General features: G+C 47.7%; 1 protein-coding gene across 3 annotated transcripts in view; it reads left to right on the top strand.

The window, feature by feature from the left end:
- Positions 1-22,678, top strand: part of KCNN1 (potassium calcium-activated channel subfamily N member 1) — a 151,186-nt gene that overhangs the window by 116,617 nt on the left and 11,891 nt on the right. For all 3 annotated transcript variants that reach the window (XR_009555084.1, XM_060232677.1, XM_060232678.1), the window contains exon 5: positions 21,157-21,298. Coding sequence is in view for 2 of the 3 variants with exons in the window: in XM_060232677.1 (XP_060088660.1) it covers positions 21,157-21,298 (142 nt within the window). In the remaining variant the exon portion in view is untranslated. The remainder of the gene's footprint in view (positions 1-21,156; positions 21,299-22,678) is intronic.

Raw genomic sequence — 22,678 nt, forward strand, 5'->3', positions numbered from 1 at the left:
TCACCCAGCTGGCTGCATGTAAAGGAGTGGAGAATCAAACCTGGTTCTCCCAGATAAAAGTCCACGCACTTAACCACTACACCAAATGGGCTCTCCCAGTTGGAATAATAATAATAATAGAAACAATTAACTCTGCCTCACTTTCCTTGTTAATTTGTGCTCCCCTTTTGCCCCAATTCCCCATCCCCATGCTTCATGATGACGCTCAGTCCATGCTCGGCTGAGGTTCTTCCAAGCCAAACTTTGCAAGGTTCAGGCTTCCCCTTCTCTGGGCAAGGAAGACTTTTTCTGGATTGAATTACTGGGGGTGGGGAGGTCTGTTGACTCCAGCTTGACCAGGAGCAGCATCTGGTTTGAACAAAGCAGCAATCCTAAATTCCTCTTTCCCCATTGCTTGGAGTCAAACTCGTTTGGGACTCTCTGTAATCTCGTGTCGGTTTTTTTGCGGGACCGTCCTTCCCTCCTGCCCTTCCCTGCATGCTTACTCCGAACACCTTCACCCTCATCGTCTGGATGCACTTTTTGAAATGGGCAATGCTCTGCATTGGGGAGGAGAGAATCCTCTCTCGTTTGCTTTCTGTGACCCTTCACTTGCTGGGGCAGCAGGGATGAAAGGGGGTGGGGGGGAGTCTGTGAAGATTTGTGCTGAAGGGTTTTGTTGAAAATCTGACTCCTGAATAGGGCCAGGCGGATTTTCTTCCTTCTCCGGTGCTATTTCCTTTCTCTTTCACGAGAATTCGACTCTCCGTTTCGTGCTGCTTTCGCACTAGACCTTTCAACCACAAATCTCGGGGAATTGGGTTGTGTGTGCAGTTCGCTGCACGTTTGAGTTCCTTCAGTCGATTTGCATTGTGTTCTCTCTCTGTGCCTGGTGGGTGCGCACTTGTGCATGGATAGAACACCGCCCAAAGAAAAGACAACCACAGGGGAATAATCTGTATGCCTGCATCAAGATTCTTTTTTTTTTTTTCGGTGTGGTGGTTTATCCGATGCAGAGGTGCATCGAGGAAGCACCACAAAACAGTAATCTGGACTAAGTTGCGTAGAAGGTGGAATCAAGATTTGTTGGGAGGGAGGGAGGGCTTTTAGCTAATGTTTTATCAAAGTGCTTGTATGCACCAAATCTCGATACCACCGGACATGCAGTCACGGCAAGGTTACTTGTTTGCGGTGTGCATGTGCAGATCTCTGCTGCAGAGGAAAAGAAAGAGCCACTAATGAACAAGGTCTGGATCTGTGGTCAGCTGGCGCACAGATGTGCACAAAATGTAGGACACGGGGAACAAGACACTGGATGCCTTCCGCATCTGTGTAATTTTGTAACACCAAAATCTGGAGAGAAATTCGGAGAAGGGGAACTGCAGGCACGTCCTTGTGCTGGAGCTAAAACGACAGCCTCGTGGCACCTGAAAAATAGGCACAGGGTTTGTGGCGCAAGCTTCGGTGGCCGGGGTTTACATGCCTGGAGAAGGGTTTCCTGCTCAGCATGGAGGTCTGTAAAGTGGGATGGAAGATAATGATGCCTGCCGCTGGGTCATCTGCCTGCGTTCCAGGTTGCGCAAAGTCCTGCCTGTACATACAGAGAGCATACAGTCCTTAGGACTGAAGTATTTAATCTAACAGCTATATTCTGGGCTTTTTTTGTAGCAGGAACTCCTTTGTATATTAGGCCACAAACCCCTGAGGTAGCCAATCCTCCAAGAACTTACAGGGCTCTTCTTACAGGGCCTACTGTAAGCTGTTGGATGATTGGCTACCTCAGGGGTGTGTGGCCTAATATGCAAAAGAGTTCCTGCTACAAAAAAAAAAAAGCCCTGGCTACATTTAATGATTGATTAGATCATCAGGGATCTGCAACATGGCGAATGCTGACATATTTTCAGGCTCCCGCTGAGTGTTTTTAGGAAGTGGGTGGGGCCAGGTAGGGCATTTACCCAGCTAAGGTTTCAGATTGACTATTAAAGATTGATTGGCTGTGCAATTTTTTTTTTAAAGGTCCCTTTGGCAGCAGCTGCCTCCACAGCACAAGGGTCTGCGCTGTGTTACTGAAGTTAAGCTGTGGCAGCCATTTCTGTGGCTGGTTCAGCCTCCTGTGGCAGCCATTTTGTTGCCACCCACACCATGTCATGTCAGCATTCCAAATGTCCCTGCAGGCTCAAAAGGTTCGGGAATCCCTGCTTTAGATCCATTAAAAAGGTGTCCCTTCCCTACTTTATTAAGAAGCAGATTTCTGTTTAAAAAAACAGAAAACCAACTATTTTAATTACAAAGAATTAGATTTTTAAAAATTGCAAATGCCATTTGTAAAAGAGGAATATCTCTATCTAGGCTTTTTTTTTGGTAGCAGGAACTCCTTTGCATATTATGCCGCCCACCCCTGATGTAGCCAATCCTCCAAGAGCTTACAGGGATCTTAGTACAGAGCCGACTGTAAGTTCCAGGAGGGTTGGCTACATCGGGGTGTGTAGCCTAATATGCAAAGGAGTTCCTGCTCCCAAAAAAGCCCTGTCTCTCATATAGGAGAAATGCCTCTTCCACGATAATGCATAACAATATGTGTTTCTGCATCTTCAATTAAGCAATAGTGCTTTACAACGAATTTTGTTTTGCAAAACCACGCAGATGGAAAGAATTCCTCAGTTGCTTAAAACTCACATGGCTACATTGTTAAGAATTCTTTAACTGGGGGGTCAGTCCTCACAATTTTATGCAGGAGGGATTCCATGGGGAAATCCAGGGCACAATGTAGGTGTTGACAAGTTTCTGGCCCTTAAGGTAATGATTCATTTTAAAAGAAAGAGAGACTGTATTTGAAAAGAACAATGACCCCAGCACTGACCTCCAACTGCTCCCACCCCAACTCTTATTTAGGGTTGCCAACTCTGGATTGGTAAATTCCTGGAGAATTGGGGATGAAGCCTGGGGGGTTGCAGAGATTTGAAAAAGGAGGGATCTAGTGGGGTATAATGACATAGAGTTAGGGTTGCAAATCTACAGGTGGACCTAGGGATCTCCCTCTGTTACAACTTATCTCCAGGCTATGGAGATCAGTTCCCCCTGAGAAAATGGCTGCTTTGGTGAGTGGAAGAAGAAGACTCAGAGCGGCTTACAATCTCCTATATATTCTCCCCCCACAACAGACACCCTGTGAGATGGGGGGGGGTGCTGAGAGGGCTCTCAAAGCAGCTGCCCTTTCAAGGACAACCTCTGCCAGAGCTATGGCTGACCCAAGGCCATTCCAGCAGGTGCAAGTGGAGGAGTGGGGAATCAAACCTGGTTCTCCCAGATAAGAGTCCACACACTTAACCACTACACCAAACTGGAGTCTATGAAGGGCTTTTTTTGTAGCAGGAACTCCTTTGTATATTAGACCACACACCCCTGATGCAGCCAATCCTCCTGGAGCTTACAGTAGGCCCTGTACTAAGAGCCCTGTAAGCCCTGAGTCTATGGCATTATACCCTGATGAAGTCCCTTCCCTCCCCAAACTCCTCTACAGAGTCCACCCTCCAAAGTGGCCGTTTTCTCCAGTGCTGGTCACTGTGGCATGGTGCAAGACCTGTAAACTAGTCCCTTGGTTGTGTGCAGAAATGGGAATCTTGCCATGCTCTGGATCAGTTTGTGAAGTTAGTCAAAGCTAATGAGGGAATAAAGTACAACCTCATTGCTGCGCTGTGGTGCTGTGTAGAGAATACCTGACTGGAATATGTCAAACCTCAAGAGCAACTTGGTACTAGGGTTGCCAATCCCCAGGTGGGGGCAGGGGATCCCCCAGTTTGGAGGCCCTCCCCCCGCTTCAGGGTCATCAGAAAGCGGGGGGAGGGGAGGGCAATGTCTTCTGGGAACTCTATTATTCCCCATGGAGATTTATTCCCATAGAAAATCATGGAGAATTGATCCGTGGGTATCTAGGGCTTTGGGGGGGGCTGTTTTTTGGGGTAGATGCACCAAATTTTCAGTATAGCATCTAGTGCCTCTCCCCAAAATACCCCCCAAGTTTCAAAAAGATTGGACCAGGGGGTCCAATTCTATGAGCCCCCAAAGAAGGTGCCCCTATCCTTCATGATTTCCTATGGAAGGAAGGCATTGAAAAGGTGTGCCATCCTTTTAAATGTGATGGCCAGAACTCCCTTTGGAGTTCAATGATGCTTGTCACGGCCTTGATCTTGGCCCCACCCCTAATGTCTCCTGGCTCCACCCCCAAAGTATCCTGGCTCCACCCCCAAAGTCCCCAGATATTTCTTGAATTGGACTTGGCAACCCTACTTGGTACCCAGGATCCTTAGCAAATTGAAGGACCACACATAGTTAAACAGACATTAATTTGGAACTTGGAACGCTGAATTCCGGTCCTTGTATATTATTGTTATTGGGTGTTGTTCTAATTGTCAGGGGATGATTGTAAGATGGTTTGCATGAGAGTGTTTGAATATATGTATTTTGCCTAAGTAGTGTAAGTTTGTATTCATTTAGAGGCTGGTTATCAGGGAAGCCTTGGGTTCTCCTCCAGTCACAGCCCTAGGAGTAGTAGCAGGAAAGAGCAGCCAGCAATGGGAGGGGGGATTCCAACACCCCCAGCGGGCAAATGACAGCCCTGTCTGGAGATCAGTAGCGATTCTGGCAGAATTCCAGGCCCCACCCACTCACATTCTGCTGTCTCACATGTTTCTTTCTTGGTTAAAAAAAGGGGGGGAGGATGAAAATGAAGTAAATGTGAATTGAGAATTGAGAATTCACTCCATCTCTGCCTCATAGCCTTTGCAGAAAAGATGAGGAAACGAATGCTTCTTCCCTGCTCAGAGAAAACAAGTTTCTCAGAGAGAAATGCTGTCAAGGCTTTTTTTGCAGCAGGAACTCCTTTGCATATTAGGCCACACACCCCGATGTAGCCAATCCTCATGGAGCTTACAGGGCTCAGAAGTGAAGTCATCACACGGCAACATCATGCACTGGCCACTCTAGGAGCATCCAGGGAAACTCTATGGTTTCCCCAGATGCTCTAGCGATTTGGGAAGAAAACTCTATGGTACCCACAGGGGACTTGGCAACCCTACACCAATTCCACAGACCCTGACTTCACAGACACCATAGTTTTTATTTACAGAATTGGCTCACCTATGTAGGGTTGCTGTCTTCCTAGTGAGGCGTGAAGAAGATCCCCTGGAATTACAAGTAGGAGCCGGATGACAGAGATTAGTTCCAATAAAGAAAATAACTGCTTTGAAGGGTGAATCCCACCCCACTGAAGTTAGGGTTGTCAGACCCCCAGTGGGAGTGGGGTAGCCCTCACGCTCATAGGCTCTTGCCCACCACCAGCCAGTTGGCTTCCGGTTTCAGGCCTACTTCCAGTTAGGGGATGATGCTCTGGTTTTGGGGCAAAACCATGGTTTGAAGCCAAATTTATCATAGAGTTTTGCCCAACACCAGAGTATCATCCTCAACTGGAAGCAGATCTGAAACTATGGTTGCCAATCCCCAGGTGGGGGCAGGGGATCCCCCAGTTTGGAGCCCCTCCCCCCGCTTCAGGGTCGTCAGAAAGTGCGGGGAGGGGAGGGAAATGTCTGCTGGGAACTCTGTTATTCCCTATGGAGATTTATTCCCATAGAAAATCATGGAGAATTGATCTGTGGGTATCTGGGGCTCTGGGGGGGGCTGTTTTTTGGGATAGAGGCACCACATTTTCAGTATAGCATCTAGTGCCTCTCCCCAAAATACCCCCCAAGTTTCAAAAAGATTGGACCAGGGGGTCCAATTCTATGAGCCCCAAAAGAAGGTGCCCCTATCCTTCATGATTTCCTATGGAAGGAAGGCATTGAAAAGGTGTGCCGTCCCTTTAAATGCGATGGCCAGAACTCCCTTTGGAGTTCAATTATGCTTGTCACAGCCTTGATCTTGGCTCCACCCCAGTGTCTCCTGGCTCCACCCCCAAAGTCCCCAGATATTTCTTGAATTGGACTTGGCAACCCTATCTGAAACTGGAAGTAGACTTGAAAATCCCCAACATTCTGATCTCCCAGAAGGACGTTGGGAGACCCCCACTGGCCAGGTAAATTGACCTAGAAACCTTAATGGAGGTCCTTCTCCTCCTCAAACCCTGCCTTCTCCAGGCTCCATTCCCCAATCTCCAAGTATTTCCCAGTTTGGAGTTAGCGACCATACAACTTGAATGCAGTAAAAGTTCTGGCATCTTAAACGCCCCCCCTCCCAAAGTGCTGGTGAGCAGAATGAGGCCTGAGATCCAGGGTGCTGCCGTGACTCAAAAACTCAACGTTGCCCTTCAGATGTGTCTTTAAAAGATCCAGGCTGGCCCAAAACACTCCTTTGGTTTTTCTTTGGCAAAGATGCCTCTTTCAAAACTCAGCCTGCCAACGTTTATTTTTCCAGCCCCAGACAGTTCCCTTAAAAATAGAACTTAATTAGTACATTGAGTGTTTATCTGTTTCAATGCGCATGAAACAGGGGTGTTTGTGCGCGGTGGTTTCTCGGAATGGAATTTAGCACATCATCTATTGGGAAGAAGCGGGCCCTTAAGGGAAGGTAGCAATCAAGTTGCAAAACGTAAACTCCTCCTTGGGTGTAAAATTCTCTGACTTGAGGGGTCATGGATTCGGGGAAGAGAGTGAAGGTTGTTTTCAAATGAGCGACTTGAGCGATTCTGGAAAAATCTTGATTTTCAAAATCTTAAGCTGCTCATTTAAAAAATTCATATCCGCTGGGCTTTTTTGGCAGCAGGAGCTCCTTTGCATATTAGGCCACACACCCCTGATGTAACCAATCTTCCAAGAGCTTACAGGGCTCTTCGCACAGGGCCTAGTGTAAGCTCCAGGAGGATTGGCTGCATCAGGAGGTGTGGACTAATATGCAAAGGAGTTCCTGCTACAAGAAAAGCCCTGAATATCAGAATATTATGACTTCTGGGCTTGGGATAGGACTGCCAGATCTGGGTTGGGAAATACCCAGAGATTTTGGGAGTGCAGCCTGGTGGGGCCAGGGTTTGGGGAGGGGAGGGGAGGGACCTCAGCAGGGCATAATGCCATAGAGGATGGGGTGTCAGGCCGGGGGTGGGTGGGAGGCAGCTCTCCATGAATGGGGTAGTTGAGAAGATGTCGCTGCATGCACCATCACCAGCACAGTGATGCCACACGGAAGCAACATCATCACACCGGTGGCATTGCACAATGCCACTCTAGCATTTGGGGCAAAACTCTATGGTAACCATAGAGTTTTACACAAAATGCTAGAGTGTCCTCACATGGCAACCTCAACATGATGAATATAAGAACATAAGAGACGCCACGTTGGATCAGGCCAATGGCCCCTCCAGTCCAACACACACAGTGGCCACACAAAAAAACCCCAAAAGATATCACTTCCATGTGACATCACATCAGCAATGTTGCCACATGAGAAGGCTGCTGGGGGTAAGGCTTCCCCCGCCGGCCAGCTGGCCAGGGACAGGCTGAATCCTCGAAAATCGGGAAAACCGCATCCGTACCAGAGGTCTGACAATCTTACATAGAGTCCACTTTCCAAAACAGCCATTTTCTCCAGGGGAAGTGATCTCTATTGTCTGGAGATCAGTTGTAATAGCAGTAGATCTCCGGGCCCCACCCGGATCTTGGCAACCCTAGTTTGGGAAGTCGTTTTTTTTAAAGTCTGGAATTTTCTTTCAAAGGAATAGCATACAAATTGGTTCCTGTGTATAAAGAGCAGCAAAAAGTCAGCAACAACAATTTGTCGAACGGCTAGATTCGAGTTCAGTAGCACCTTACGAACTGGCAAGATTTTCCGGGAAGGGTGGGATAAAAATGTAAAGTAATAAACAAAGTAATAAATAAATTTTCGAGTTTCTGAGAGCGAAAGCACCGCTTGTCTGATACCAAAAAGCCTTTTGAGTCCCCAAGATGCTGTTAGGTTCAAATCAAGCTGTTCTAATGCAGACCAATACGGCTGCCCTCTGCAACCATCGGTCAGAATAATCCTATTAACTGTAAACAGAATTAACTGAATTAACTTTAAAGGCCTTAATCCAGGTCAGAATCCTATTGAGAACATTGCAAGCAGGTCTTCTTACAATAGAGTAATGAATTACGGTATGGTAGTGTGTATAGTATAGCCAGGAGATCCCAAAATTGTCCGGCAGCCATAAATTCTAGCTGTTTTAGTGTAATACACCACTAGGTGGAGCTCTAGACTTGTTTTTGAGGCAAGAGTTGTTTCAGAAGTGGCTGGCCATCACCTGCCTCTGTGTCACAACCCCAGTATTCCTCAGAAATCACCCTTCTGAATACTAGCCAGGGCTGACCTATATTTACAATCAGGGGTGGAATTCTAGCAGGAGCTCCTTTGCATATTAGGCCACACACCCCTGATGTAGCCAATCCTCCAAGAGCTTACAAGGCTCTTTTTTGTAAGCTCTTGGAGGATTGGCTACATCAGCAGAGTGTGGTCTAATATGCAAAAGAGCTCCTGCTAGAATTCCACCCGTTTACAATATAGCAAATATCTATAATGGAACTGGAACATGCATTATATTCTAACATTTGTCCACTTTGGGAAAACAGATCTAGATCAAGGTTGAAGCCATGGTAGGGCGTCTCGGGGCCACACCACTTTACTCAACAGCCATGCCCCACCAGCCCTGCTCCCAGAAACTATGTTTTTTAAAAGATTTACTTTGGCATTAAATAATTTGCACAGCGTTGAGTCCTGCTCGCAGCTTCTCCCTGACTCCTCCCTCCCTCCCTCCTAGGCTTGCCAATCCCCAGGTCCCAGCGGGAGTTCTTCCGCTTTTCCAGGCTCCTTCCCACCTTCAGTCAGCTGGCTGGGGGGAAGCCCCGCCCCCAGAGGATCATGTGACTTTCCCCCTCCGGAGGCTTCAGTCTCTGCTTGGAAAGGCTTCCTCTTGGGATGGTGTGTCTGTGTTACTTTGAAGAAGTTGGCAGCAACTCGTGAGTAGAGAGGCCAATCCCTCGCTTCAGCGTCACCAGAAACGGGGGCGGGGGAGGGCGGGGGAGGCCGGGGGGAGGAGGGAAACGTCTGCTGAGCACTTCATTATTTCCTATGTGGAGATCAATTCTCATAGGGTATAATGGGGAATTGATCTGGAGGTTTTGGGGGCTCCGGGGGAGCTGTTTTTTGAGATAGAGGCACCAAAGTTTCAGTATAGTATCTAGTGCCTCTCCCCAAAGTACCCCCCAAGTTTCAAAACGATTGGATTAGGGGTCCAATTCTATGAGCCCCAAAAGAAGGTGCCCCTATCCTTCATTATTTCCTATGAAAGGAAGACATTTAAAAAGATGTGCTGTCCCTTTAAATGTGATGGCCAGAACTCTCTTGATGTTCAATTATGCTTGTCACACCCTTGTTCCTGGCTCCGCCCCCAAAGTCTTCTGGCTCCACCCCCAAAGTCCCAGATATTTCTTGAACTGGACTTGGCAACCCTACTCCCTCCACTTCCCTGCTCCACAGGATTTCCCAGCACCCCAAATATTTCCGACTATACCCCTGATCTGGATTCATTTCATTTCCCCTGGTCCATGATACATCACAGCTATGGATAGAATCCCCAGTAGTACTTTCAAAAGCTTGTACCTTTGTTGCTCTCTAAGATGCTACTGGACTGGTGCTGCCAACCTCCAGGTGGTGGTTGGAGATCTCCTTGAATTACAGCTGATTTCCAGATAACAGAGATCAATTCACCTGGAGAAAATGGGTGCTTTGGCATTATAACCCATTGAGATCCCTCCTCCCCAAACCACACCCTGCCCAGGTGCCACCCCCAAAATCTCCAGGTATTTCCCAATTCAGAGCTGGCAACTGTACATGGACTCAGATCTATCTGTTCTATTGCAGATCAACAGAACTATCCTCTGAACCAATCTTTCCACCTGTGATTGTTCTGATTTGGAATCTTGTGGTTTCCAAAACCTAGCATACATTTTTTGCAGCAAAATCATAATAAACATATTATGGGGGTGGGGGGGGAGGCCTGAAACACACACCATAAAATGTGTGTTTCTGTTCTCTCTCATTTCCAAGTGAAATTATTTCAGAAAGGTATATTCCAGTATTAAGAGACCAGGACGTCGGCTGGAGCACATTCTCAAAGCCTGCATTGGCCAGCACCATTTCATTCATTCATTCATTCATTCATTCATTCATTCATTCATTTCTCTCCTGCCCTCCCCTGCACGTGGGCTCAGGGTGGGTGACACAGCATTTCATGAAATAAGCATAATAACATTAAAATGTAAGATATAAAATATAAAACCAAATTTCAATTTATATTTGATTATATTAGACCCAGGTATCCTTTTAATCTTTGAGGAATAAGTTGTTCCCCCCCCCCAACCAATTTATAAGTTCCAGTGTCACATCTGCTAGTAGGGTTGCCAAGTCCAACCCCAGAAATATCTGGGGACTTTGGGGGTGGAGCCAGGAGACACTGGAGTGGAGCTAGGGGGGAGGGGGGGAAACGGTGTCTCGGAGCGGGCGAGGCCGCTGCCGCCTCTTCTCCACTCGCCGTGGCTGCTTCTCCGAGATGGGCTCAGCCTGAGCCCATCTCGGAGGAGCAGCCACGGCGAGCAGAGAAGAGGCGGCAGCGGCGCGGCGGCCTCGCCCGCTCCGCCTCTGGAGTGGAATCGGAGGGGGGAGTGGAGGCAGGCTGGGAGCATGGCGAGCCACGAGTCCGGGTCCTAGAAGGGCCCGGATTCACGGCTCGCCATGCTCCTGGCCTGCCTCGCCCTCCCCTTCTCTGGTTTTGCCTGCACGGCTCTTGGCTGCTCCTCCGAGATGGGCTCGCCATGCTCCCCGGCGCCGTTTCCCCCCTCCCCCGCTTCCATTTTTGGGGGGAGCGGGGGAAGAGGGTGGAAATCCTGGGGTCCCCCTCCAGGGCTGGAGGGTTGAGAAGCCTATGCTATACTGAAATGCCATGTAAAGCCACACAGAAGAAGTAGGAGTTTCATCTCAGTGTCCCCTTGTACTCTTCCACAATAGCCTGTCCCACCATTTTAGGAGGAGGAGATTGGATTTACACCCTGCCCTTCACTCAGTGTCTCAGAGTGGCTTACAATCTCCTTTCTTTTCCTCTCCCCAACACCCTGTGAGGTAGATAAGACTGAGAGCTCTCTGAGAGAACAGCTTTTGAGGGAACAACTCTGAGAGAACTGTCACTGACCCAAGTTCATTCAGCAGGCAGACATGGAGGAGCAGGGAATCAAACTTGATTCTCCCAGATTAGAGTCTATGTACTTAACCACTACACCAAACTGGCTACACCAAAATTACATGGATAATTTCCAACACTGCTGAGTATGGAGTTTCCATTGAGCAGCCATGGTTAGGAAGAATGAATTGGGCCTATGCTCTATGACTTTCTCTAACCTCTTCTTTAACAGTCACTGGTCACTCTTATTTATTCATTATTATTTATGCTCAGGGTGGGTTACAACAGACAATCATAAAACAATTAAAAATTAAACATCATCCCACAATGTTAAAACCTAATTCAATACGTGACACAGTTCACAAGATGGAAATTATCAGGCAGAGTTAGGCAAGCACTCCCAAAATACTACTTGTTTTATCCTGGACCTGTAGCACTGAGTTCCATAAGTTCAATATTCATTATGCAGAATGTCTTGAATTCAGGGCTTTTTTGTAGCAGGAACTCCTTTGCATATTAGGCTACACACCCCTGATGTAGCCAGTCCTCCTGGAGCTTACGATAGGCCCTGTACTAAGAGCCATGCAAGCTCTTGGGGGATTGGCTACATCAGGGAGGTGTGGCCTAATGTGCAAAGGAGCTCCTGCTAGAATTCCGCCCCTGGATGTAGCCAAGAAGATGGGATTTCCCCCCTGAAGTCTTGCAGTCCCCCACTTGTCCCTCCTAAACTGAACTTTAATTCCAAGAAATTATAAAAATTATTTCTGAAATCAGAGTCCAGGGCTTTTTTTGTAGCAGGAACTCCTTTGTATATTAGGCCACACACCCCAGATAGAGCCAATCCTCCTGGAGCTTACAGTAGGCCCTGTACTAAGAGCCTTATAAGCTCTTGGGGGATTGGCTACTTTAGGAGTGTGAGGCCTAATATGCAAAGGAGATTCTACAAAAAGCCCTGTGTGAAACAATGGTGATGCCAGGGGGTGTGGCCTAATAAGTAAATGAGTTCCTGCTGGGCTTTTTCTACAAAAAACAATGGTGGCGTCAGGGGTGTGGCCTAATATACAAATGAGTTCCTGCTGTGCTTTTTCTATTTAAAAAGCCCTGAAATTAGGGTTGCCAGGTTAGAATGGACAAAAGGAAGTACTTCTTCACCCAAAGGGTGATTAACACATGGAATTCACTCCCACAGGAGGTGGTGGCAGCCACAAGCATAGCCAGCTTCAAGAGGGGACTGGATAAACATCTGGAGCAGAGGTCCATCAGTGGCTATTAGCCACAGCGTATTGTTGGAACTCTCTGTCTGGAGCAGTGATGCTTTGTATTCTTGGTGCTTGGGGGGCGGGGGGACAGCAGGAGGGCTTCTAGTGTCCTGGCCCCACTGATGGACCTCCTGGTGGCACCTGTGGGGGGGGGTGTTTTGGCCACTGTGTGACACAGAGTGTTGGACTGGATGGGCCATTGGCCTGATCCAACATGGCTTCTCTTATGTTCTTATATTCTTATGACCCAACAGGCCATTCCAACAATTCCATGTGAAGGATGGGGAATCAAACCTGGTTCTCCCAGATTAGAGTCCACGCTTTTAACCACTACACCAAACTGGCTCTCCTCCAGGAGATCTCCAGCTCCAGCTGCCACCTGGAGGTTGGCAACTCTATGATTTCCTTGTCCAGTTCCAGCTAAGGTCGGGCACCTCCACCTGGGAGACTGCAAAACCAACAGAGCCTTGTTCCGAACAGCCCGGCCCATGCCCGTGTCAAAACCTGAGCTTTGCAGATCTCTGTTGATCCCGCACAAACAGAAGCAGGCGAGGCTCTTCTGAGAGACGGAGTTTCTCTCTTATTAATCAGATTTTCAAGGGAATTGGGAATGTCAACAAAGCCGGGGATGAAAGCGCCTGCTCCCATGCGCTCTTCAAATGCACAGCAAATTAGAGCTAATGCAAGATGAGTGGGACGCCAGCGCCGGGGGATTTCTCTCCGCCGTGTCGAGCGGCTCCGCAGAGGTGCCCCCCCCCGTCCCCGAGGTGTGGCGGAGGAGCATTTAAAAGCGACGTGAGATGCATTTACCAGAAAGTGCTACCTCGTTACGAGAGATGCTAATTAATATCGTAGCCCAGTAGCTAAGAGGCCGGGCTTGTTTGATGGGTGGGGAGGGGAGAGAGGGGAATGGAGGAGTCCAGCTTTTGCTGCAGCCTCACTGCCTTCCAGAAGGAGGGGGGAATGGTCTTCTGTCCCTCCCCCCCCCGCCTTCTCCAATGGCCAGGGCTGGCCCTACCACTAAGCAATGTAGGCAATTGCCTAGCGTGCCGACCTTCTTGGGGTTACGAATTGGGCAGCCCCATGTGACTTGGTGATGTTATCCATGCGGGGGAGGGCACCCGGAGTTAGCCTTGCCTAAGATGCCAGACTGTCTAGGGCAGGGGTGTCAAACATATGGCCTGGCAGCTGAATCAGGCCCCCAAGTACTGGCTGTCATCTGCTTCCTTCTCCCTCTCTTGCTTCTTTCTGCATCACTGCTTGCTTTTTTCAGGCTTGCTCAATCGCACAGGAGCTACAGAGCAAAGCTCCTCCCTTGGGGAGAAAGTGGGGGAAGGAGAGCTGGCGTTGCCAAGCTCTCTCAATTGCGCAGCAGAGCTACTGAGCCAAGCCTCTCTTCCTTCTGTTCGTTGAGGCTCAGCAAGCCAATGAGGTGAATTAGGCTGCGTGTGTGTGTTTGTTTCTGTCTTTTATAAAGCTTATATCTCTCTAACCTGGCATTACATTTTATGACACACATTGCCCAGCCCGACAAAGTCAGGATCTGGCCCTCATAGGAAATGAGTTTGACACCCCTGGTCTAGGCCCAGCCCAGCCCATGGCTGAAGGTGGATTCCCTCTCTTTGATACAGCGGGGCCTGTGGTGAAGTGGAATACATTTCCCTACTAGATGGAATGGCTGCTCATTAACAGTGAACTGAAAAGGGTCTTTCTTTTGGGGGAAACTAGTGTTGCCAACCCCCAAACAGGGCCTGGAGATCTCCTGGAATTATGACTTCTCTCCAGACCACAGAGCTCAGTTCCCCTGGAGGAAATGGCTGCTTTGGAGAGTGGATTTTAGGGATGCCCGCCTCCAGGTGGGACCCGGGGATCCCCGGGAATTATAGCTCATCTCCAGACTACAGGGGTCAGTTTCCCTAGAGAAAATGGATGCTTTGAAGCATAGACTCTATATGGCATTGTACCCCTGCCCTTCTCAGGCTCCATCGCCAAATTTCCAGGAGTTTCCCCAGCCTGGAATTGGCAACTCTACTCCCACCCCCATCCCCTGGCATTTGCTTGTGTCAGGGGCATTCAGAGCAACTCCAAGGGCATCCCGCAGTCCCCTTCTAGGTCAGCGGGCTGGGGAGGGGTGGAGAACCCAGCACCGTCGTTGCATTCAGCTCATTCCAGGACTGTTTTCTCATCTCCCAATCCATTGTTCAACCATTTTTAAAAACAGAATAGGGGGAAAAAATCTGTTGATCCCCCTGTAGAACTAGACTTAGGCAGTATTCCCATGGATGCTTACCTATGAGTAAGATCCACCAAACACAGCGGGAGGCCTGTGTGCAAGACCTCAATTTGTCATCTCTCCACCTCTGTCTCCTTTTTTAAACTTCCTGGCTCTGCTATTATAGATGCCGTGTGGCCAGTTGCTGTGCAAGAAATTGATTGCCCTGGATAGCCCAGGCAAGCCCAGTCTCATCAGATCTTGGAAAGCTAAGCAGGGTTGAGTATGGTTAGTACTTGGATGGGAGACCTCCTGGGAATACCCAGTCGGACAGCAGGGGCAGGTCCTATTCGGCCACCGCTCCGAATATCCCCCAGGCCCCCAGAATGGGTCAATCACCAGAGGTTGACATGACTTCCAGGTGCAAACACACGCACACAGGGGAGGGACGGTGGCTTGGTGGTAGAGCATCTGCTTGGGAAGCAGAAGGTCCCAGGTTCAATCCCTGGCATCTCCAAAAAAAGGGTCCAGGCAAATAGGTGTGAAAAACCTCAGCTTGAGACCCTGGAGAGCCGCTGCCAGTCTGAGAAGACAATACTGACTTTGATGGACCAAGGGTCTGATTCAGTATAAGGCAGCTTCGTATGTTGTATGTATGTTCACACACAAACACTAAAATATACAAATACCAGGGCTTTTTTGTAGCAGGAACTCCTTTGCATATTAGGCCACACACCCCTGATGTAGCCAATCCTCCAAGAGCTTACAGGGCTCTTCGTACAGGGCCTACTGTAAGCTCCAGGAGGATTGGCTACATCAGGGGTGTGTGGCCTAATATGCAAAGGAGTTCTTGCTACAAAAAAAAATGCCCTGCAAAATACCAAAAGAAAAGAAACTGATCCCTGTCCTTCCAGGTGTTTAGACTCCCAAAGGAAGCAGGAGGTAGAGGAGAGGGAGATCGAGGTGGGAAAGAATTTGGGCAGGAATTGGTTTTTGTTCCCCTCCCGTTCTAGTTGGTTTCCATTAATTTTCCTTGTTTCGATCTTAACTGCATTGCACACCTCTCTTTGGAGACTCGTTAAAATGAAAAAGTAGTTCTTCCCACCCCACCCCAAACGAAGATGAAGAACCCCAGCCCTTTCAGTTGCAGTGCTCTGGAAAACAGCAGCTCTCCTGGAGCAGATTAGCCACTTGGGAGTCAGATCGTGCAAACCGCATCCCACCAGTGGTGCCACTAATTCCCCCCACCCATGGCAAACCACCTCTGGTAGTCTTTTGCCTTGAGGTCGTCCTCATAAGTCAGCGGTGACTTGACAACGTGGCGCTCAACACCCACGCAAAAGGAGCTGCTCTTTGATTTCGCAGTGGATTTGAGTGCTAAATGGAAGAGGATCAGAACAGAGCCTGATCTTGCGGGGAAATTAACATTTCCTTTGACTTCTCTTTCCGTCAAAGGAACAGCTTCAGTGTACCTTTTTAAAAGGCAGCGATGTCTAAGGGGTTTCGGGGTACTTGCAAATTAAAGTGGGAAAGAAGCGGAAGGGTTCTTTTAAATACTTTTATAAATCAATATACAATAGCTACAGATCATTTACTGCAACATATTTTAAAATATATACATACGTGTCTATCCTTTTAATCTATAATTCATAACATTAAACTTGTAAATTCAAATTTAAAACTAGAAAAGCGTTTAAAGGAAGAATGGAATTCTCCCTATTTCCCATCAGTTCCCCCCACCCCGCCCATCTGCCTGGAGAAAGTGTGTGTGTGTGTGTGCATGTGTGTGCGTGCGCACACTCTTCTCTCTCTCTCTCTCTCTCTCTCTCTCTCTCTCTCTATCTATCTATCTATCTATCTGTCTGTCATCTATCTATCTATCTATCTATCTATCTATCTATCTATCTATCTATCTATCTATCTATCTATCTATCTATCTATCTATCTATCGTCTTCATCATCATCATGATTCCCCACTCCTCCACTTGCACCTGCTGGAATGGCCTTGGGTCAGCCATAGCTCTGGCAGAGGTTGTCCTTGAAAGGGCAGCTGCTGTGAGAGCCCTCTCCAGCCCCACCCACCTCACAGGGTGTCTGTTGTGGGGGAGGAAGGTAAAGGAGATTGTGAGCCGCTCTGAGACTCTTCAGAGTGGAGGGCGGGATATAAATCCAATATCTTCATCTTCTTCATCATCATCTATCACCCAGGGCTTTTTTGTAGCAGGAACTCCTTTGCATATTAGGCCACATCCTACTGTAAGCTCTTGGAGGGTTGGTTACATCAGGGGTGTGTGGCCTAATATGCAAAGGAGTCCCTGCTACAGCAAAAAAGCCCTGATCTCTCTCTCTCTCTCTCTCTCTCTCATATCTGTCTATAGCTGAAATTCTTCCAAGCAGGTCACTAAGGAGGGGGAGGGGGGACGGTGACTCTTTTCTCTGTGTTAGGGTTGCCAACCTCCAGGTAGTAGCAGAAATTAACCCTAAGGTTCTGTGATGACCAGCCTCCAAATAAATAAATCAATGTGGAAAAATCCATACAAAAAACTTTTGTAATATTCTTACTTACCAACATACCTGGATAAACAGAACACCTAAAGCGAAAAAAAGGACAGTGTCTTAAGCGTTATGATGTACAGTCCCATGCAGATGATACGTTCTTCCAAATTCAAGAGAAATCCTCAGTCTACTTGCTCTTGAGGAGATCCCACTGTCTTTCTGAGTTGTTCCAGTTCCAATGATGTAGGATGTACACGGCATAACACAGCGACGAGGTTGTACTTTGTATTCCCTCGTTTCACTAAAGCTTTAACCAGCTTTTCTCAATTTTATCAGAGCACAGCAAGATTCCACTTCTTCATTTACAACTAAGTTACAATTCTCTAAAGGTCTTGACAAAGTACAACCTCATCGCTGTGTTATGCTGTGTACATTCTACATTATTACAAAGCAGTAGACAAGTTGCACCTTTAAGACCAACTAAGTTTTATTCATAGAATCATAGAGTTGGAAGGGACCTCTAGGGTCATCTAGTCCAACCCCCTGTACAATGCAGGAAACTCACAAACACCTCCCCCTAAATTCACAGGATCTTCATTGCTGTCAGATGGCCATTTAGCCTCTCTTTAAAAACCTCCAAGGAAGGAGAACCTACCACCTCCCAAGGAAGCCTGTTCTACTGAGGAATCGCTCTAACAGTCAGGAACTTCTTCCTAAAGTTGAGCCGGAAACTCTTTTGATTTAATTTCAACCCATTGGTTCTGGTCCTACCTTCCAGGGCCACAGAAAACAATTCCACACCATCCTCTATATGACAGCCCTTCAAGTACTTGAAGAAGGTGATCATATCACCTCTCAGCCGCCTCCTCTCCAGGCTAAACATCCCCAGCTCCTTCAACCTTTCCTCATAGAACTTGGTCTCCAGACCCCTCACCATCTTCATCGCCCTCTTCTGGACCCGTTCCAGCTTGTCTATATCCTTCTTAAAATGTGGTGCCCAAAACTGAACACAATACACCAGGTGAGGTCTTACCAGAGCAAAGTAAAGCGATACCATCACATTCAGAATGTAAGCTTTTGTATGCTCTTAAGCAGACTTCATCAGACAAAACTGGAATGGCAAGCAGTCCTTAATATAGGAAAACTGGGCAGTATGTTGGCATGTGGAGTCATGGGAATGTGTTTAGTAGATTAAAAGAATCACAAATTGGGGTCTGTGTTTGTTAGTTAGGGTTAGGGTGATAAGCAGAGGTGATAAAAAAGCAAATTGATGTCATAGGTGTGAAGTGTCATAAATCTGGGTATTATTCTGGCTTTGTTAGTTCTGGGTTTAAATAGAAGGCATAGTTTCTCAAGAGGTTATAACATCTAGATAGATAGATAGATAGATAGATAGATGATAGATAGATAGATAGATAGATAGATAGATAGATAGATAGATAGATAGATAGATAGATAGATAGATAGATAGATAGATGATGGATGGATGGATGGATGGATGGATGGATGGATGGATGGATGGATTTAATTTCAACCCATTGGTTCTGGTCCTACCTTCCGGGGCCACAGAAAACAATTCCACGCCATCCTCTATATGACAGCCCTTCAAGTATTTGAAGATGGTGATCATATCACATCTCAGCCGCCTCCTCTCCAGGCTAAAAAGCAGAGGTGATAAAAAGCAAATTGATGTCATAGGTGTGAAGTGCCATAAATCTGGGTATTATTTTGGCGTTGTTAGTTCTGAGTTTAAATAGAAGGCATAGTTGCTCAAGAGGTTATAACATCATGATAGATAGATAGATAGATAGATAGATAGATAGATAGATAGATAGATAGATAGATAGATAGATAGATAATCACCCTCCACTGTTGTTTTAGCCCAGTTCAAAACTAACTAACAAACACAGACCCCGATTTGTGATTCTTTTAATCTGCTTAGAGCATACGAAAGCTTACATTTTGAATAAAACTTAGTTGGTCTTAAAGGTGCCACTTGTCTCCTGCTTTGTTCTATTGCTTCAGACCAACACGGCTGCCCACTTGCATCATTCTACATTATTGGAATAGGAAGAACTCAGAAAGACTGCGGGATCTCCTCAAGAGCAAGTAGACTGAGGATTTCTCTTGAATTTGGAAGGATGTGTCATCTACACGGGACTGTACATCATAAAGCTTAAGACACTGTCCTTTTTTTCGCTTTAGGTGTTCTGCTTATCAGGGTGTGTTGGTGAATAAGGTTATGTGAATGTTTAGAATATTATAAAAGTTTTTTGCTTGAATTTTTCCAAGTTGATTTATTCATTTGGAGGCTGGTCCGGTGGCGCAGAGTGTTAAAGCTGCAGTACTGCAGTCCTAAGCTCTGCTCATGACCTGAGTTCGATCCCGGCAGAAGCTGGGTTTTCAGGTAGCCGGCTCGAGGATGACTCAGCCTTCCATCCTTCCGAGGTTGGTAAAATGAGTCCCCAGCTTGCTGGGGGGAAAGTGTAAAAGAGTGGGGAAGGCAATGGCAAACCACCCTGTAAAAAGTCTGCCGTGAAAACGTGAAAGCAACATCACTCCAGAGTCAGAAACGACTGGTGCTTGCACAGCGGACCTTTCCTTTCCTTTTCCATCACAGAACCTTAGGGTTAATTTCTGCTACCTTTTGCTGTGATTCTCTGTGTGTTGCTTAACCTCCAGGTAGGGCCTGGCAGTCTCCTGAATTCAGAACTGATCTCCAGTGTCCCTGAAGAAAATGGCTGCTTTGGAAGAGAGGCTGGATGGCATTCGAACCAGCTGCAGTCCCTTCCACTCCCCAAATGCCACCCTTCCCAGGCACCACCCCCAAACCTCCAGGAATTCCCCAACCCAGAGTTGGCAACCCAAGCTGCACGTGCAGTTCTGGAAACTTTTTCCAAATCAACCTCACATGCAGTGTTGTTGCAGCATCGGCTCTATTTGCATCTTGGATGGGGCTTCAGATTTGTTGCTGATCCAAACAAGGAATCTTGGGATATTTTTTTTTAAAGAAACAAAACCCTTCAGGCTGTGAAATAGTTTTGACCCACCCAATAGACGGTTGCTTGAGTTTATGGAGAGCGACCTGCAAATGCGGCAGCGAGAATGCAGGAACTTCCCCTTTGATTGGTTCGGGTAAAAAAGGCTAAAATGCCCTTTAAATGCTTCAGGGTTCCACAGGGATGAAACGAAAGACAGAAGCCATTTCCAAATGCAGCGCATAAACTGGGGGCGAGGGGAGCTATTTCCTAGCTTTGTGCATTGATTTGAATAGCTACGTTGGTTCAAATGCACTTTCGATTTTCGTTCTCTTTTTTTTTTGAAGCCGTTTCCAGAAATGGCGTATCGTTTGATTTTGTTCTTTTCTGCATTGCCTGGGCGTGCAAATGAAATGTAAAAGTGATGCTGTCTGAAATGCACATTTGATTTCCTTTTGTGAGAAATAACAGGACTCCTCCCCCTTTTACAGTGCGCTAAGAGCCTGTGTAATCCCTGGTTTGATTCTTAGTGGTGTGGAAAGATCCACATTTAGGAGGGTAATAAAGGTGACTTTGGCCTTGATGTGCTAAAATTCATGCCCTGGTCAAGAGTGGGTCTCTCCCCATTCCAAGTGGCTGGCTGCATTAGATGAAGACTGGGACCGATTCCCCACTAGCCTTGTCCTGGTCTCATGCTCCTCTTCTCTACGGGGCTTCCATCCGATTTTGCACAAGCTACCCTGGGGCTGCAACTTGCTTCACCTCTTTTGCGTGGCAAGCAGAAACCATTTTTTTTAGAGGATCTTGCTTGCCACGCAAAAGAGGCAGAGCAAGTTGCAGCCCCGGGGCAGCTTGTGCAAAATTGGAAGGAAGCCCTGCGGAGAAGAGGAGCATGAGAATGGGACAAGGCTGGCGGGGAATCGGTCTGGAGGTTTACGGGCTTCTAAGGCCCTGAATGTCTGGGGTTGAGGGACAGGTACAGGATGTGGGAAAAGAACCTAAGTTGGTTTTGATGGGAACGTTCTCCCTCTGGCTCTTTGACAGGTATCACGACAAGCAGGACGTGACCAGCAACTTCCTGGGGGCCATGTGGTTGATCTCGATCACCTTCCTCTCCATCGGCTACGGTGACATGGTCCCTCACACCTACTGTGGGAAAGGGGTCTGCCTGCTGACCGGCATTATGGTGAGGCCCCAAACGCCAGGGTAGGATTATTAGCTCAGTGCCGGCAACCAGCGAGAGGATTGTGGAGGCAGCATTCCGGTAGAAAAATAAGGCCTCATCTTCTTACAGGAAGTTCTCACCCTGGAGTTCCTGACAATTCCTAGAGTTACCTAGCTCTAGAAATTGTCAACAACTCTATGGTAAAGCCAGAAGCTCTTGCCATAGAGTTTCCAGTGATTCATAGAGCTACCCTTTTCACTTCTGGGTAGCTCAAAGAATTTCCAGGAACTCCCTGGTAAGAACTTCTTGTAAGTAGAAAAGGCCTTCATTTTCTTTTTTAATTTTTTTTCTCCCTCTGCTGCTTCTTGTGGCACTGGGCAATGGGTCCTGGAGATGGGGTATCCCCATGCCCCTACCAGGGTGTCCGGGGCCTGTCCTGATGGACCCAGACTTGGAAACCATGCCACAGCTCACCTCTCCTGGCACCAGCCAGCAGGACCAGACATGTGAGGACAGAGGCCTGACAAAAGGTGAGCAGACTCCTCAGGAAGTCCAGGGAAGGATGGGCTGCCTGGCAGGGGCATTCGGAGGTCAACCAAGGGAGGTGAGACAAGCCTCCCAGCTGGCTTGGGAAGAGCCCACAGGGGCCGATTGGGGGCACCTGGGTGCCATGGCCACATGCCCTGCTATTACAAACGGTGAGACACCTGAGCGGGGAAGGTGAGACTTCCGGGGGGAGTGGGGTCAGGACAATGGGTATAAAGGGGAAACAAGCGCCAAGGCCAGGGAGGAGAATCATGGGTTTCACCTGAGGTATGACAGGATGGCCAACCAGGGAGAGAAACTCAGGCATTCAGAAGTGGGGAGACCATGTTGGAAGAGCTCTGGTGTCGGGACCACTCCTTTCCAAGTTCTGAGACCTAAGGTGAAAAACCCTCCTTGAGGCATCCCCATGTCCTGGAGCCCCTGTCCCTACAGGAGTCTGGTCTCACAAGACTGACCGCTGACATGGGTTGGCAGTCCTACTGAGGACATGTGAGTGGCCATTGCTCCACCATTGTGAACCCAGAAGTGACGGCAATGTGTCAGGATGATGCTCTATTCCACTGAAACCCTACAGTGATCCCCCCACGCACACTCCCAAGCTAGGGACTGGGGCTAAAGAACATGGAGTGGGAGTCTAGGCATCCCTGCCCCAGAGGGATAATTTCAAAATTCCCCTTTCAATTAGGTTTGTGGGCCAAAAACCACAAGCTGGTTTAGTTTGTGAACCATTCTCCTGGTTTGGTTTGTGGCGGCCGAACCACAAACCGAACCGCATTTCCCCAGTTCATACCCATCCCTAGTCATCTTGTTCTGCTCAGAATTTTTATTTATTGATTTAAGTATATTTCTATTCCG

Source organism: Heteronotia binoei, chromosome 2 (genome assembly GCF_032191835.1).
Source record: "Heteronotia binoei isolate CCM8104 ecotype False Entrance Well chromosome 2, APGP_CSIRO_Hbin_v1, whole genome shotgun sequence".
NCBI classification, from domain to species: domain Eukaryota; kingdom Metazoa; phylum Chordata; class Lepidosauria; order Squamata; family Gekkonidae; genus Heteronotia; species Heteronotia binoei.